Raw genomic sequence first — 18986 nt, forward strand, 5'->3', positions numbered from 1 at the left:
CTTCGGTCTAGGCCCGAAACGTCAGCCTCTCTGCTCCTATGATGCTGCTTGGCCTGCTGTGTTCATCCAGCCCTGCACCTTGTTGTCTCGGATTCTCCAGCATCTGCAGTTCCTACTATCTCGTGTTGAATCTTTAATCAGTTAGAAAGGAAACGTAGGTTTCCATTGATTAAGATGCAAATCCCAGAATTTCTTTCAAGTCATTGCCCCGAGAAAATTAAAGGTTTTATTGGTCTATACAAGAGGTGACATCTCAGGACAGGACAATGCATTTTAGATGTGAGGCCTTGTTTAGAATCTGTCTGTGTTTTAACCTGGAGTCAGGCTGGTTTTATTTTGTTGAACAAAACAGAATGTATCTGCCAATACACAAACATCTTGGATGAAATAATTCACCCTATAGGTTTATACATGTGTGTATGTGTGAGAGACAGAGAGATAGAAAGAGTGTATGTGTGCACGTATGTGCTTGAGAGAGAGTGTGTGTGAGGAAGTGTATGTGTATGTGTGAAAGAGTGTGTTTGACAGAGTATATAGTATGGTGGAGTCACCTGTTGCGCAACATGAATTCAAGATCATGGTTGAGGCCATCCACATGGGTATGGAACTTGGCTATCAGACTCTGCTCATCAATTTTGTGCTGTTGTGTATCTTGGAGGATGCTTACCCTAAGATCGGAGGATGACCGCTGAAGTGCTCCCCCACTGGGAGGGACCACGTCTGTTTGGCGATTGCTACATGGTGTCCATTCATTCACTGTCATACCATACGCATGATCTTGCCAGTATACCATGCCTTGGGGCATCCTAGCCTGCAGCGTATGAGATAGACAAGGTTGGCTGAGTCACATGAGTATCTGCCATGTACGTGGTGTTCCCATTATAAGATGGTGGTATCCATGTCAATGATCTGATATGTCTTGCGTGGCAGAGTTGTGTTGTGGTCCATATTGTCCTGAAGGTTGGGTAGTTTCTGTTTAAGGTTTGGCGAATCAGCCTTGATCATATTGAATGGTGAAGGGAAGACTCGAGGACCAGAACTACTTACTCCTTGTTCATATTTGGCATGTTCTTATGAGCAACGCAGCTTCTGCTCTTCGTAAATATTTTTAATCAAACTGCTCAAGACATCAGGGTGAGCTGAATAGAGACCAAGCCTTCACCTGGCGGACCCGACATTATGCGGAGAAAAAAAGCCGAGACCAGCAGAACGCATGCGCCTTGCCCTCTTGTGTAAACGGGAGAACAACGAACAAGGGAGGGGGCCGACACTGATTGGTCCCTTTGAATCCAGCTGAACTCTGACCCGAAGGCACTGCCGCTTCGAATTGGCCGCGGGAATAAACGGCCGGATTTCAAACTTTGCGCGAGGAGGATAATTTGAGTTCGATTCGCGGAGTCAGGGAAAGAAGGTACCAGCTGGTAGAAGGTAAGACTGTGGTCTAGGAAGCCTGTGCAGATATTACCTGTGGCATAGGGAGTCTGCACAGATATTGCCCACAGGTATTTGGAAGGTGTAGGGAGGCTAGATCATTTCTCCGGTAACCCCCTACGGCTCGTTGTCTGGGTTTTACTCCAGAGCAGTATTTTTTTTAAATTGAAAAAGTAATGCATCTATTTTAGGTTTCCAGCATTCTCTGTTTTGTTTTAATACTTGCGGGCAATATTCCTGGTTTTTTTTCTATTTGGGTTTATTTGCGCAATATTGGAGATATTTTCGAAATGCACCTCTTTTTCCGGCATAAATTTGGGTAGGGTATACACTGTGCAGCCCGGCTGGACTTTTGCTGCTGATCTCCTTAACCTTTTATACCCCTCGATATTGTTTAAAATCTGCATATATTTCCGAACCTTTTATAGTATGATATACTCTAATATCATAGAGTACGGTGTTCCCCATTTAAAAAAAAATGGGCGTGAGTGTTGCTGCCTGGATCAGCAAGTATTCACTTGTGGCCCACCTTTGAGAAGGTGCCATGAATCATGATGATAATCTGTTTGGTGTAGGGACGCCCACAATGTTGCTAGGGAGGGCAATGCCAGGATTTAGGCCCAATGATGTTGAAGGAATGGCAATTAAATTTCTAGGTCAGGATATTGAGTGGATCGGAGATGAGCTTGGTGATATTTCCATGTATCTGCTGCTCTTGTCTTTCTGGATGGAAGTGGTGATGTTGTCAAAGCAGCCTTGCTGAATTTCTACAGTGTATCGTATAGATGTGCGCGCTGCCGCTACTGAGTGTCAGTGGTGGAAGGAGTGGATGAATTGAGTATATAGTGCTAATCAAGTAGGATGAGGTCGTTAAAAAACGAAAGAACTGCGGATGCTGTAAACCAGGGAACAAAACAGAAGTTGCTGGTAAAGCTCAGCATGTCTGGCAGCATCTGTGAAGGGAAAAACAGAGTTAACGTTTCGGGTCCGGTGACCCTTCCTCAGAACTGACTGCGAAAAGTCAGTTTATATGCAGAAAAGAGGGGATGGGGTAAGGAGTAAATGATAGGATAGAGCCTGAAGAGAGAGAAGAGCAGTTGGACAGACACAGTTGATAATGATCAGGCTGGGAGGGTGAATAGTTGTTAGTGGGGACTATTAGTGACTAATAACCGGTGGTGTGTCATGGCAGGCTCTGTGGTAACAGGGCCTGGTGTGTGGGGTTGGGGCATGGGACGTGGGAGAGTTTAGGCCCTAAAATTATTGAACTCCATATTGAGCCCGGAGGGCTGCAGGGTCCCCAAGCGGAGAATGAGGTGTGGGCAAGTGGGGACTCATCTGTCATACTCATGATGATGCCCTGAGCATGGTGTTACAGACTTTAGGAAGTTGAGTGGTGTTAATTGCTGCAAGATTCCTAGCCTCTAACCTGCTTTTATAGATACTGTATTTATATGGTGAGTCTGGCTGAGTTTCTGGTCAGTGATAACTCCCAGGATTTTGATGGTAGGGGATTCAGTGATGGTAAAACCATTGAATGTCAGGGAGCTGTGTTTAGATTGTCTCATTGGTGATGGTCATTGCCTGGCATTTGTGTGGCATGAATGCTTTTCCCCAATTGTCAGCTCAAGCCTGGATGTTGTCCAGATCTTGGCTTTGTGTGTGGGCTGCTTCAGAATCTAAGCAGTTGTGAATGATGCTGAATATTGTATAGTCATCAGTGAACATCCCTATGCCTGAATTTTATGATGGGGTGCGAGAGGGAAGATCACGAGTGAAGCAGCTGAAGATGTTTGGACTAAGGACATGCCCTTGCAGGAGTTCTGCAGGGTAGTCCTGGAGCTGAGATGACTGACCTCCAAAAACTACAACCATCTTTTGTTCCAGGTATGATTCTAACCAGCAGTGAGTTCCTGATTCCCACTGACCATCTCTGGAGCTCTTTGATGTCACACTCTAGCTAAGTGTGGCCATGATATCAAGGGCAGTCATTCTTACCTCACCACTAGAATTCAGCACTTGTGTCCATGTTTGGACCAAGTCTGTCATGCAGTCAGGAGTAGAGTGACCCTGATGAAATCCAAACTGAGTGTCAGTGTGCAGGCTATTTATGTTAAGTGAGTGCTGCTTACTAGAACTGATGAATCCTTCTATCACTTTACTGCTGATTTGAGTTGACTGATGGACTGGTAATTGATGGGTTGGATTTGACGTGCTTTTTCTGCAGAGTACAATCTTGGGCAATTTTTCAGCATTGGGTAAATGCTAGTGTTGTAGACATGTGTTTGCTGCTACTGATTGTTCCCTGATGAAACCAGCTGAACTTTGACATGCATGCACAGCCACTTTGATTTGGCTGCAGGACTAAAAAGATTTTAAAATTTATACAAGGAGGATGATCTGGGCCCATCGTGAGATGGGGAAGAGGGCAGCGATGACAACTAAGTGACATGTCAGCATGGTGAGCTGGCTCCACCAGATACTGAAAGGGTGAAGGGAGTAGCAGAAGAACAGATAGTTGTTTGGGAATCTGCTGAGGCTTGGTGTGTGGTTTTTACTCCAGTGCATCTCTTTATTCATTCTTAACTTTTATTTTGGATTTCCAATTCTGATTTTGCTGGAACACAGTTCAGGGGTATGGCTAGTTCAAGAGCATATCTTGATTGCCAGAATATGGTTGGGGCCCACAACTTTGGCAGTACGCAAAGCCTCCAACTGTTCCTTTTATCACTGAATCAAATTGATAGCCACTAGAAGTGGCTGAGATAAGCTGTCCCCTTGGCACTATAGGCTGAAGATTGTTGTGAATGCTTCAGTCTTATTTTTTAACACTGTATTGGGCTACCCCATTAAGACAGGGATTGTGGGGTTGAGATGGCAAGAACTGCAGATGCTGGAGTCAGAGATAACAAAGTGTGGAGCTGGAGGAACACAGGTGAAGAAGGGTCCCAACCCGAAATGTCAGCTTTCCGGTTCCCCTGATGCTGCCAGGCCTGCTGTGTTCCTCCAGCTCCACACTTTGTTTGTTATTTATGTTAGTGGGGTTGCAACCTCCAACAAGCTGTTAATTGTCAAATTTCAAATGGATGTATTTTGTGGGAAATAATGCGTTCTTTTGTGTATAGACCTCAATGTGCAACATTCACTACCGAAACTAGAAATCAGTGTTAGCAAGCTAATTGGCTAATCGGGGTGCCATGGTGGCTCAGTGGCTAGCACTGCTGCCTCAGCACCAGGGACTAGGTTTGATTCCAGCCTGCGGCAACTGTCTGTGGATTTTGCATGTTCTCCCCATGTCTGTGTGGGTTTCCTCCGCAGTCCAAAGATATGCACATTAAGTGGATTGGCCATGTTAAATTGCCTGTGGTGTCTAGGATGGGAAATGTAAGGATAGGGTAGGGGTGGGTCTGGTTGGGATGCTCTTCGGGTCAGTGTAAACGTGATGGGCTGAATGGCCTCCTTCCACACAGTAGGGATTCCATGGAATCTCTAGGTGGTTGCACTGCTTAGAGGGAAGATTGCCTGTCGGTCAAGTTTTCTTCTCCTTCCAGATCATGTATTCAATTTTGTTCAATCATTAGGAGATTCCAGATCCCAACAGCGTTCCCACAGGAAATGCTAAACTATCCAAATGACTCTTGGAAAGTTCTCCTTAACGTCTTAACTTCTGGAGGCTTCTCAAGGTTGGGAGAGTTGTCCTATGGACTACTGCATCAAGAGAAAATGGTGGAGAAACTGTGCAGGTCTAGTAACATTTGTGGGGAGAGAAACTGAGTTAACACTTTGATTCAGATTTCTAACTTTTGCTGTTTATAACATCTTGAAATAACCCCAGTCACTGATTTTTAATGTTTTGACCATTGACCAAGTCACCTTTTCGCTTAATATTATATTTGTTTTATGTGCCTTGTGATTCCTAAAGATCCTATGTGAAAACAAGTTGTAATAAAAGCCATATTCTTTGGTCTGCTTAAAACCAAAAAAGTAGAAGGATTCTGAAATATAGTCTCCTGTTTCTCTGCACATGATTTCCTTGTTCAATTTTCTATCATTTGACAATTTTAAGCATTTATGATAAGCCCATTAGTTCTACCACACAGATGGTAGTCTGTCTTCACCCCTCATTTTCCCCTATATTCTGGCATCAGTCATGCATTTTCCAACAGTAGCTGATTTTTAGAGCCATACATCATGGAAACAGGCCCTTCAACCCAAGTATTAAGCTGATTAGGCTTCCTAAAGTGAACTAGTCCTATTTGCCTGTGTTTGGCCCATATCCCTCTACCTTTCCTATCCATGTACCTGTCCAGATGCCTTCTTTAAATGCTGTAATTATACCTATGTCAACCACTATGGCAGCTGGTTCCAAATACACACCACCCTCTGTGAAAATGTTTCAGCCTATCCAGCCTCTTCTTAAACTCAAACTGAAATGTTCAAGTCTAGTTAACAACCTTGCAAATCTTTTTTGCATCCTTTCCAGTTTAATAACATCCTCCCTAAAGCAGGGTGACCAGAATTGTATATACTACTTCAAATATGTCTTGCACAGCTGTAACGTGATATCCCAACTCCAGTATGAAACACAAGAATTTCTGGCGAGAGATGTTACTGCCTTGATGTCAAAAAAAAATTCTCAATTGCGTGAGGCATTGAGCTTGATGTTGAAGCTGAATTAGGTTTTGCTCAATTTCTGTCTGTTAATGGAAGAGAAGCAGGAAGTCTTAAGGATACCTTTGCCATCTCTGGTTCCTGGTAGATTTTGGTAATTATGGTTAACTAATATAATCTGTACCTGTACTATATTTTAATAATGTATTAGTTTAAGATGAGTGCCCCTGTCTTAACACTCGAGTGGTTTATCCTTTCCACTGTTCGTTAGGCACCTGGAACTGCACAGAGCGCATCACTCCTCTAGAAGATGACTTTGATTTGATTTTGAGCCATTTGTTATCATATAGTAAGTTTCTTTTTCTTTTTTTGATTCTTTGCTTTCTGTTACAGTACCCCACTAGGGCCTGTTGAGACCAATTTATGTTTTAAGAGTCGAATGCATGATATTGGTGGTAGCACTCCACTCATACCAGGGTAACACCTACCCAGAAGTCTATGGGAGTCTGGACAAAACTCTTTACTGCTAAATGGCAATAACTTGAGCTGTGTGGTACAAAATTGGCAGAAAACAGCATTACCATTTCCAAGTCCTTTGCCATTGACTAGAAACTTCAATTGAGTACAAGAGCAAGTCAAAGATGAGTATACTGCAGTAAATCCCTTCCAGATTGCAAAGTTGCCTCTCAACTTGTAAGTATGAGCATAGTTCCAAAAGCAGCTTTACCGCTCCAGGGCAATTAAACTTTTAATTTAAATTGGTGGATGCGATGATCTGACTGCATTCTGTATCACCAACATACTGAGCAATTTCTTAAACTTTCAGCAGCAACGCTTAACCTCACCATCCTTGTGCCTCAAGACTAGTATGGCAGATGGAACACTACTTACTAGTCATTACCTCCCTAATCTGGAAGTGTATTGCTATCCTTTCATCTCTGGGTAAAAACTCTAGCCCCGAACTGCAAAAAGAGAGAATGGTAGGGATTTTAGGGGGTGAGGGTGGGATTTCAGTTATCTGAATAAATTAGGACATTTTTAAGAGAGTTGACAGTCCTCCAAAATGAGGCTGCTGGACAGATTTTTGAAGAAAATTGTTAACCAGATGGCACTGAGTGATAGACTTAGAATTTCACCTGATTTCAGAAATGGTGGAAGTAGATTCTGTATGGATTTCAGAAGAAAATCAACTTGCAGAGCTGAATGCTGAAAGGCAGGCAGCCATCCAATACGTTTATTAATGGTGCTGTTTTAGCAACTTTTTTTTTCATTCATGATAACTATATTGTCAATTCTTCTTTATGGTGTTCACAATTCTTTGGCTGTTTTTGATGTGTATCTAACTGTTCTAGCAATTAGCAATTTTAAGCTCCTTGAATCGATACAATGAGAAAATAAATTTGGCGTAGGAGCATAAGAACTTGGAGCGTGAATAGATAACTCAGCCCTTCGAGCCCACTCTGCCATTTTAACGTGCTCATGGCTGATCTTATCCTGGTCTCAACTCCACTTCCTGCCTGCTCCCATGTCCCTCTATCCCACATTTCATAAGAAATCTATTTATTTCTTTCTTTCTTAATTCTGCACTCTGGGGTAGTGAGTTCCATAGTTCCACAACACTCTGAAGTTTCTCTTTTTTAACTTTTGGGCCAATCTCCTCTCACTCTATTTATCTATGATCTCTTGTTCTACGCTTTCCCACAAGGGGGAGCATCTATGCAACATCCACCTTTGTCAATCCCTCTTAGCATTTTGTATACTTCAGTCCGATACCCCTCATCCTTCTGACCTTGTGGGACCAACACAAGTTATTCAACCGCTCCTTGTATGACAGCCCTTTGATTCCAGGGATGAATCTGGTGAACTTCCTCTGAACTGCCTCCAATGCCACCACAACCTTCCTCAAGTTAGGAGACCAACAATGGACAGTTGTATAATTGTAATAACATTACTTTTATAATCCAGTCATTTTGCAATAAATGCCAAAATTCTATTTGCCTTTCTTATGATATGTTGCACCTGCATACTGACTTCCTGCAATTCATGCACAAGGACACCCAGATCCTTCTGTACTGATGCATTTTGAATCTGCTTCCTATTTAAATAATAATTTGCCTTATTTCACTGGCCAAAATGCATAACTTCACACTTACCACATTAAACTCCACTTGCCAGAATCTGATCCATTCTCTCAGCCTATCAATATCCATCTGTAAACTCTTAAATCTCCATCCTACTTTCCCATCTATTTTAGTATCGTCTGTGAATTTTGCTATGTTACACTGTCCTTACTTGTAGATCATTTGTATAGATTGTAAGTAGTTGAGGTCTGACAACTGAATTCTGCAGCACTATAGTTTGCCATCCAGAGAAGGACCTAATTATCCCAACCCTCTTTGACAGTCAGCTAATCCTCTATCCGCTGTACCGTTAATGACTCCCCACCCCCCACATCAATCTTTTACATGATGCCTTGTCAAATTCCTTCTGGATGCCTAGATATATCACATCCTTTGCATCCCTATTCATCTTGCTGGTTACATCCTCAAGAACTTCTTCAGGTTTGTCAAGCATGACTTGCCCTTCATTAAACTGTGCTGGCTCCAGTGATTTGCCATTTGTTTTTTCCAAATGTTCCGTGATCTCCTCTTTGATTGACTTCAGCAACTCCTTTCCTGCGCGCCCTCCCCTCGACTACAGAGGTCAAACTAACTGTCTTTAGGCAACAAGTGGGAAATTATCTCTTTTTTTTAATAACGGTGTCACCTTAGCGTGTTTCTAATTCACTGGTACCTTTCCAGAATCCAGAGAATTTTGGAATATCATAACTAATGCACCTACTATCTTTGCCATCTTATTTGAATACATTAGTGTGCAGGGCTGTCAGGCCCCAAGGACTCGTGGCGTCTTGTGTTGAAATAGTTCTATTTTTTAAAAAAATCAGCATTTGATAGAAATGTAGATGGCTTCTCCAAGTAAACATTGACATTTTCTCTTCATTTATAGAATGAATTTAGGTGAAAACGCTGTCGTAATGAATGAGCAATGTGAGTCATTAACAGTGGAGGCTACAGGGAAGCCATCAATTCTTCGAATATCACAGAAGGAGAATTTCCCTCCCAAAGGGTCAATGAAACTATCAAAGGTGGGCTATTCATTTAATTGTGTTCATGGGATGTGGGTGTCGCTGGTTAGGCCAGCTTCTTTTTCTTTCTTCCTTTGCTCCTGTCATCACCCCTCAGCACCAGAGGCAAGTGCCAGCAGCATGTCCCTGCAGCAGCAAGTCCTGGAGTGCGAGCCTGGGAAATGAGCCAGAACCCTGCATGAGGCTGCGAGCCTTGGAGCGCTGTGACTTACCTTATTGCTGGTGAGGAATGGACTGGAGGCTGGTATGATGTGGTCCAGTTGTTTGGACTTGGCCCTGGCACCATGTGCTGACCTGCTGCCGTTTGGTACTCTTAATGGACTGTAATGTAAATCCTTACCTTTCAATCCTCTCAAAACATCTTTTTTACTTTGTAAGATTTGTACCTAGGTGCCTGTGCTTATGATGGTGCCATTAAAAGGCAGCCATTGTAAAAAGTTCTAACTACTCCTGTACTGAGTACAGATGACAACAAAGGATATTCTATACTCTATCTATTCTTTGCCCATTCCAAAGTGCCCTTTTTAGGTGATGCCTTGAACCATTTAAACTCCTTTGTTTTCGGCACCTGTTATGTAGTTCCAGGATTTTGATCCCGCAATGGGGAAGGACTGGCAATGTAGTTCCAAATCAGGTGATGAGTGGCTTGGAGAGGAGTTTTCATGTGGTGGTACTCCATCATTCATCTACCCTTCCAGATTATAGACATCATGGTTTTGGAAGGTACTATTAAAGGAACCTTGGTGAGTTGCTGCAGTTAATCCTGCGGATGTTTGTATACTGTCACTAAATGTCAATCGTGAAGGAAGTGCATGTTGAAAGTAGTGCTTGACCTACCGATGAAGCAGGCTGCTTTGACCTGGATGATATTGAGCTTCTCTAGTTTTGATGCTTTCATAAGCGTTCCATCACACTTCTAGATTATACTGTGGACAGTCTTTTGGGAGTTAATTTTTTTAAGCCTCTTGTGGGACCTGAGCATTGGCTGTCTGGGCCAACACTGTTGCTCATTCCTAGTTGCCCTTTGAGTGGAGTTGATCCACCATCGTGAATCACTGCAGTCCAGGTGCTGTAAGTAGATTCACAATATTATCAGGGCTGGAATTCCAGGATTTTGACCTAATGAAACTGGAGGATGGCATTATAAGTCAGTCTGGTAAGTGGTTTGGAGGTGAATTTGCAGCTGGAATTCCTAGTTTCTGACCTATTGTTAAAGATGCAGTACTTGTGTAGCTTGTCCAGGTCAATGGCAACCCCAAGGATGTTAATGGTGGGGGATTTGCCAAAGGAGAGTGTCAAGGGGAAGTGGTTAAATTGGTCACTTATTAGAGCTGGCCATTATGCTGCACTTGAGTAGTGAATGTTACTTCAATTATTTGCTGAAGCCTGGGTGCTGTATATGGGCATGAATGGCTTTAGTATTTGAGCAGCCATGCACTGTGCTAAACATTGCACTTTTCTGACAATAATTATTAGGTTCTTCACCACTTTATTGAATTTGTAATTGAATAGTTGGTTGGCAAACCATTAAATTTAAGTTTTGTATTGGCTTTCTGTAAGAGGAGCTTGGCTAGTTTCTCTTCCAATTCTGATTGCCCTTCTGTAAGAAGGATGTTGTTAAACTTGGTGCAGAAATTATTTGCAAGGATGTTGCCAGGACTGGAAGGTTTGACTTGTAGGCCAAAGCTGAATATTCTGGAGCTTTTTTCCATAGAGTGTTGGAGGCTGAGTTGTGACCTTTTATAGAGATCTCTAAAATCATGAGGGGCCATGGATAGGGTGAATAGGTTTTTTTCTTGGGTGGGAGAGTCCAGAACTTTTTTTTCTATTCATTTGTGGGATGTGGGTGTCACTGGCTGGCTAGCATTTCTTGCCCATCCCTAGTTACCCTTGAAGGTGGTGGTGAGCTGCCTTCTTGAGGGAAAAGATTTAAAGAGGACCTGAGGGGTAACCTGCATGAAGAAGGTGGTGATTTATATGGAATGAACTGCCAGTGAAAATGATGGAGGCGGGTACAATTACAACATTTTAAAAGGCATCTGGATGGGTAAATGAAGAGGAAGGGTTTAAAGCAATATGGGACTAGGTCAGATTGGGATGTCTGGTCGGCACAGACAAGTTGGACCGAATGGTCTGTTTCCATGCTGTATGACTGACTCGACTTTCCCCAACAGCCCTGATACTGCAATGCTTATCAAATTTTATTTTGAAAAGCCTAATTTTTCTATCTGCCCCACCACGCATCCAGTGCATTCCGGATGTGCTCCAATGTAGCTAACTTTCTTTTGGTATTGTTTTGTTCTGAAGTTATAAGCTACATCTAAGTTTGAAACATTTCAACATTGTTTTTAACTTTGCTTCTTCTTGGACAGTATCTGCATATCTTTAATTCCGAAGCATCACCCTTTGTGATCTGTCCTTGTGTATACACATGACCCTTTTTTCAGTGCAAAGTTTGGATGACACCCCACCTTGATTTGGACTTGTAGTAATTTCTTCACTCTAATGGACTAGCAGCTCAGAGATGGAATTAAAATTTCATGTAGAGGTATTGGGAGAGCTCAACTTTTATTCAAATTGTGTTCAGTTTCAATGTAGTTGGCATATCTCTCTGGCTGCTAATTTGAGCTTCAGACCTTTCCATCTCAATTCCCCGTTCAGCCGGCATCTTATATATTCAAATAATGTAGTGATGAAGGTACAAGAGAAAGAATGCTAAGCACGGCTCTTGATGTTTTCCTGAAGTGCTGGTGCTTTTTTGTTTTTGTATTTTCAGATTTAACTGCAGCATACGAACTCTAATTTAAACTAAATGTACTGGTCACAAATGCATGCTGTAATGTTATTGGTATATTTTGACAAAGTTTTTAAGATGTCTTTTTTTGTATTAGGTGTCTTTTCAGACTCCTGTAAGAGATCCTGTTACACGCAAAGTTCTCGGTACACATCTGACTAATAGATGTGATGGGATTAATTCATTTGAGGCTGAAATAAATACGAGGAGCACGGAGAGTCGAGGAAATCCTGATCTGACTGAGGCAAAAGAGTGAGAAATACTTTGGATTATGTTAAAAACTGTATTTAAATTGTACATCAAGATATGATGACTTTTTAGATGTTTTGCACACTTTGGCTGCTTTGAGTTGACTGTAGTACCATAATTATCTTTGGAGTGCTTTCCATTTTTTTTTCTTGTCCTGCAGGGAAGCTTTTCCCTAAATTTTTTGGGAAAAATGACTTTTTTTTTTTTTTTTTTTGTTGGCCCTATCTTGCTAAAATCTTCTTCAAAATTTTGGCTGAATTTTAGGGCTGACAGCAATTAGATTAGTATCAATCTTGTTATATGCAAAATAAAAAAGGCACATTTCTTCCTCTGAATGCAAAGCCTTTCTCTATCCTTGCTTTCATGTCACATCTTACCTGGCTCCTCATAGTGACACTTACTTTCTTTTTGACTCTGCAATTGGCGTGTCAGCTTAGACTTTTTTTGATCCAGCTGGTAGAAAGCCTCAATTACTTGGTGCACATTATCAGGTTTCCCTCCCAAGAAACAATCCATTCCAAATTGACACACATCTTCATCCCTTCGATGTCAGCTAGCTAACCAACAGCATTGAGTACCTTCACCAAATGAATTGTTTCACTTCATGGTGAACAAGTACTAGAGTCCATGTGCAATGAAAATGAATTGATATACAATTCTTGCACAGACAGTTAAAGGTCAACATGCAAAAAAGCAGAAGCAGCAAACAAAACTGGTTAGGTTTAGTTCCCTTTGTAGGCCTGGAAAAGCAAATGGTAAAAGAGGCAAGGGAAAATGCCTTCAGAGATTTAATTCTGCATTGTGTGTGGGCATGTGTGTTTTGCAAATCCACTTGGGAGCAAGGACTCCAGTGGATGCAATGAAAAAGAAAAGTAAAGATTGTCCATTCAATTCTCAAGTATATTTAAAAAGGAAGAGAGCGGCCAAAGTGAATGTTGGTACCTCTGGAGGATGACTGGAAGTTAATAATGGGGAAAACAGAAATTGTCACTGAAAAATCAATATTTTACTTCAGTTTTCTCAGTGTCAATTATTTGAGACACTAGTACCACCCCAATAGTAACCAGTAATGCAGAGGTTATGGAAATGGAAGAATGTACAATAATCGTAATTACTAGAGACAATTACTGAGGAAGATTTTGGGAGTGAAGACAGACAAGTCCTCTGCCTCATGGCCAACATCCTAGCATCTTAAGAAGTGGCAGCTGAGATAGTGGATCCATTGTTTTTTAAAATATTCCTAAATTCCCAAGATGTGCGAAGGGTTCCTATGGATTGGGGAAAAATACCAATATAACTAACTACAGGTAGGCAATAAAAATGCTGGCCAGGCAGCAATGCCCATGACCTAAGAGTAAGCAAAAACACCCTTCCTCGAAAAGAGGGACGCAGAAAGCAAGAGACTGCAGACCATTAATTTCCCAACATCACATGTTAAGCTATTAGAATCCATTATTAAGGAAGTAATAACAGAATATTCTAAGGTCAAAATAATCCATCTGAATCTTCATGATTTTTATGAAGGGTAAATCATACCTGATTGATTTTGCTCCTTTGTTTGTTTAGATGTAAATGCTTGACACATCAATTTATTATTCTGGAGGACTTCCTCAATTACACTGGAGGGTTGTTTGACAAATTATTTGAACATGGAAAACCACTAATTGTGTATTGTGGACTTGTTCTAATGTAATTTTGAGTACGATAGTGAAGTTGTTTCAAATAAGTATTCTTCTTCAAAAACCATGACTTTTTCAATTATCTGAGGAGTTGGACTTGAAATACCATAGGAGCAGAAGTAGGCCATTCAGCCCATTTTGAGTCTGCTCTATTGTTCAATGAGATCATGGCTGATCTCTCAATTCCATTTCCTATCTTTTTTTTCCCCATAACCCTTATTGAGTTTAAAAATCTTAGTTTGTGCTCTGGATATAATTAATGACCCAGCCTGGACAGCCCTCTCCAGGAAAGAGTTCCACAGATGTACTGCCCTCTAAGAGGAGAAATTCCTTCTGTCTTGAATGTATAGCCTCTTACTTCTAAGATTATGCCCTCTTGTCCTTGACTGTCCCCAAAGGGGCAAAAACCTTTTACACATCTACCCAGTCTTGTTTGTTTTAATAAGGTTCTCTCTGACCCTGCTTTTGTTCCAATAAAAACAATAGAATTTCCTCGACCTATCCTAAGACAGTCTACCCGTACCTGGTATCAGCCTAGTGAATCTTCTGTGTGCTGTCCCTAATGCCAGTATCACTTTCAGTATTTCAGTTGTGGTCTGACTAGTGTCTTGATTACTAAAACTTACCCACTTTTACACTATTTGCTGTGAAATAAAGATCAGCATTCCACTTGCCTTTCCTATTGCCTGCTGAACTTGGAGGCCTTTTTGATTCATGACTGTGCAGTTTTTTTCCCTGAGATTCCCATAATGTCAGGTAATGATCAGGTCCTGGGGATTTGGGCTAGTTTTGTTTTAAGACCTCCAGCACCACCTATTTTGTAATGTGGATCCTTTTTAAGACATTACTATTTATTTCCCCATGGTTCCTAGCTTCTATGTCTGTCTTCATGGTAAATATGGACGCCTTAAATATTTGTTTAGCATCTCAGTCTCCTGTGGCTCCAAACAAAAGACAACTTTGTTGATCTGTATGAGGTCTTATTCTCCCTAGTTGCTCTTTACCCTTAATATACTTGTTGAACCTATTTGAATTCTCCTTGCCTTATCTGCCAAAGCTATCTTGTGTCCCCTTTTTACCCTTTGGATTTCCCTCTTAAGTGTACACCTGTACCCCCTAAAGTCCTTGAGGGATTCACTTGATCCCAGATACCAATACCTCCTTTTTTTTCGTCCTTGATCAGAGTCTCAATATCTCTAATCATCCAGTGTTCCCTACTCATACCAGACTTGCCCTTCTCACTAATAGGAAAAGCTGGCCCTGAACTCTTATTATCTCACTTTTGAAAGCCCCCCCCACCCCCCCAAACGCTAGGTGTCCCTTTACCTGTGAACAGCCTCCCCCAAAGTTCCTGTCTAATTGTTAAAATTGGCCTTGCCCCAATTTAGAGCTTAACTCATGGACCAAACATATCCCTTTCCATAACTGTGTGTTAGATTTAAAACTAACCAAATTATGGTCGCTGATCCCAAAATGCTCTCCAACAAACCCTTCAGTCACTTGTCCTACCTTATTTCCCAAGAGGATGTCAAGTTTTGCCCGTTCTCCAGTCAGGCCATCTGCATATTGATTGAGTGAGTTCTTTTCCTGAATACTTAACTAATTCATCCCTATCCAAGCCCTTAACCTTTTGGCAGTCCGAGACTTTGTTTGTTTGGAAAGTTAATCTCCTATATTACAACCCTATTATTATCCTTACAGCTATCTGATCTCCCTGCATATTTGCTCCTCTATTTCCTGCTGACTATTGGGGAGCCTATTGTACAATCTCATCAGTGATCATCCCCTTCTTTCTTGGTCCACCCATATAGCTTTTGCTGGATGATCCCTCAGGAATATCCTCTCTAAGCCTTGCTGTGATGTTTTCCCCAGTCAAAAACACCATGCCCCCATCTCTCTCATCTTCCCCTCTATCCTTCCAACAGTATCTATACCCTACAGCATGGAGCTGCCACTCCTGTCCTTCCCTCAACTATGTTTCTGCAATAGCTGAGATCCCAATCCTATGCTTCTATCCATGCCCTGAGTGCATCTGCCTTGCCTGTCAGGCCTCTTACATTGAATTAAACTGCATTTATTTCATCAGTCTTCCCTCATTCCCTGCTGCGCTCTCGCCTGGTTGATTTAACTTGCTTTTTTCAAACTACTGTACTAGCCTCAAACTTCTTTTTTGTCTCTATATAATCCAGGGTCCCACCCCACTGCCAGACTAGTTTAAACCCTCCCAAGTAACTCCAGCAAATCTGTTAGGATGTTGGACCCAATACTACCAGCGCATCCAGTATCTCTGAAGCTACTTTCCTTTGATACCAAAGGATGTATCCCATTAGATTCGGAAACTTTAGTGTTTAAACCATAAGATATAGGGGCAGAGTTAAGCCATTTGGCCCACCAAGTCTGCTCTGCCATTCAATCGTGACTGTGTTTCTCAACCTCATCCTCCTGCCTTTTTACCCCATTGTCTTTTGGTCTCCTTACTAAGCAGAACATCGATTGCTCATTAATATGCCAATGACTTGGCCTCTACAGCCTTCTGCAGCAATGATTTACACAGATTCACCACCTGTGGCTGAAGAAGCTCCTCATCTCTGTTCTAACAGGTTGCCCCTTCTCTCTGAGGTTGATGATGTCAAGCCTAGTGTCTTGTACGAATGGAAGCATCTTTTCTGTCTACTCTCCAGGTCTCCATGTATTAATTTTTTTTTTTCTTAAATCAGATGTCCACACTATTCTACTTTCCGCTGCCCCCTGCCATTGGCTATAGACCCAGAGTCCTCAATTGTTCTTCGTCCTCAATTGTTCTTCATGTGACAATGACTTTATCTCCTGGAACATTCTTATAAACCTCCTTTGGACCCCAGGATCCAAAACTGTTCATAATAATTCAAATGTGGTCTGACCAGAGCCTTGTACTGTGTCAGCAGTACATCGCTGCCCTTGTATTTTAGTCCTCTTGAAATGTATGCTAACACTGCATATGCCTCCCTAACTACCACCTGAACCTGCATCTTAACATTAAGAGAATCCTGAATTCAGACTCCTCAGATATTGAAGCAGTCCATGTTCATATGCAACAAGATCTGGACAATATCCAGGCTTGGGCTGACGAGTGGCAAGTGACATTTGCACCACACAAATGCCAGGCTATGACCATCACCAATAAGAGACAATCTAACCACCATCCCTTGACATTCAATGGTGTTATCATCACTAAATCTCCCATTATCATATCCTGGGGACTACCATTGACCAGAAACTCAACTGGACTCACCATATTAATAATGGCTACAAGTGCAGGCCAGAAACTAGGAATACTGTGGCAAGTAACTCTCCTCCTGACTCCTTTAAAGCCTGTCCACCATCTACAAGGCATGAGTCAGGAGCGTGATGGAATACTCCCTACTTGTCTGGATGAGTACAGCCCCAACAATACTCAAGAAGCTTGACACCATCCAGGACAAAGCAGCCCGCTTGATTGGCACTATATCCACAAGCATCCACTCCCTCCTCCACCACTGACGCTCAATAGCAGCAGTGTGTATTATCTACAAGATGCACTGCAGAAATTCACCAAAGATCCTCAGACAGCCCCTTCCAAACCCATGACCACTTCCATCTAGAAGGACAAGGGCATCAGACATATGGGAACACCACCACCTTCAAGTTCCCCTCTAAGTCACTTACCATCCTGACTTGGAAATATATTGCCATTCCTTCACTGTTGTTGTCAAAATCCTGTAATTCCCTCCCTAATAGCAATGAGAGTCAACCCACAGCAGGAGGACTGCAGCGGTTCAAAAAGGCAGCTCACCACCACCTTCTCAAGGGTAACTAGGGATGGGCAAGAAAGCTGGCCAGCCAGCACACCCACATCCCACAAATGAATAAAAAAAGTCTTTGTGCTTCAGATTTCTGAAGCCTTTCCCATTTTTAAAAAAAAGTCAATGTCTGTTGTCTTGCTACTAATTTGCATAACCTCACTTTCCCAAACTGTATTCTGTCTGTGATGTCTTTGCCCACGTGCCTAGCCTGTTCAAGTCCTTTTGTAGACCCTCTGCTTCCTGAACACCACCTGTCCCTGCACCTGTCTTTGTCACCTGCAACCTTGGCAACAATGACCTCCGTTCTTTTGTCCAGATTGATGTGAATAGTTGTGGTCCCAACACAGTCTCTTGTGGAACTGCACTAGTCACTGGCTGCTGTTGTGGAAAAAACCCTTTTTCCCCCCACGCACTGCATTCTGTCAGTCAACCGATCTTCAATCAATGCCGATATCTTGCCCCTAACATCATGGGCTCTTATTCAACAGCCTCCTGTGCAGCATCTTGTCAAAGGCCTTCTGGAAATCCAAGTAGATCTCGTCTAACTTGCTTGTTACTTCCTCAAAGAATTCTTCTAATAGATTTTTCAGGTATGATCAGCCCCTTGACAAAGCTGTACTGACTCAGCCCTATCTTAGCATGCACTTCCAAGTGTTCTGCAATCATATCCTTAATGGACTCAATCTTACCAATGACAGAAGTCAGACTAACCAGCTAATAGTTTCCTGTCTTCTGCCTCCCTCCCTTCATAAACAGGGGTTTTGCATTAGTGGCCCCCTCTGGCTCCAGTGATTCTTGAAGGATTACCACCAATGCCTTCACAATCTTCTCAGCTATCTCCTTCAGAACTCTGGGGTGTAGTCCATCTTCAGATCTTTTGGCTTCCCCAGCGTCTTCTCCTTAGTGATGGCCAGTACAGTCATCTCTGCCCCCGACTCTTGAGTTTCTGTTTGCTGCTGGTGTCTTCTGCGAAAACTGATGCAAAGTACCCATTCAGTTTCTCTGCCATTTCTTTGTTCCCCATTACTACTATTTCAGCCTTACTTTGTAGTGGTCCAATGTCATCTCTCGCCTTTTTAAATTTTCATATATCTAAAAATGCTCTTGCCATTTTCTTTTTAATCCAATTAATGTGGAGATGTAGGTGTTGACTGGGGTGGACAAAATCAGAAGTCTGGTTATAGTCCGAGACAACAAGGTGCAGGGCTGGATGAACACAGCAGGCCAAGCAGCATCTGCTCCTATGATGCTGCTTG

At 42.2% G+C, this 18986-nt stretch overlaps 1 protein-coding gene across 2 annotated transcripts in view; it reads left to right on the forward strand.

Annotated features, from left to right (window-relative positions):
* The first annotated feature begins 1261 nt into the window (after window positions 1-1261).
* The window catches only part of tacc3 (transforming, acidic coiled-coil containing protein 3), a 44504-nt gene continuing 26779 nt past the window's right edge, over window positions 1262-18986 (forward strand). The window contains exons 1-4 of one of the 2 annotated variants that reach the window (XM_020532788.2): window positions 1262-1428; window positions 6314-6391; window positions 9049-9187; window positions 12079-12233. In XM_020532788.2, coding sequence (XP_020388377.2) covers window positions 9050-9187; window positions 12079-12233 — 293 coding nt within the window. In that variant the 5' untranslated portion in view covers window positions 1262-1428; window positions 6314-6391; window position 9049. The remainder of the gene's footprint in view (window positions 1429-6313; window positions 6392-9048; window positions 9188-12078; window positions 12234-18986) is intronic. The other variant, XM_048597821.1, reaches the window with a different exon arrangement.

The sequence above is a fragment of the Rhincodon typus genome, chromosome 1 (genome assembly GCF_021869965.1).
Source record: "Rhincodon typus isolate 14 chromosome 1, sRhiTyp1.1, whole genome shotgun sequence".
NCBI classification, from domain to species: Eukaryota; Metazoa; Chordata; class Chondrichthyes; order Orectolobiformes; family Rhincodontidae; genus Rhincodon; species Rhincodon typus.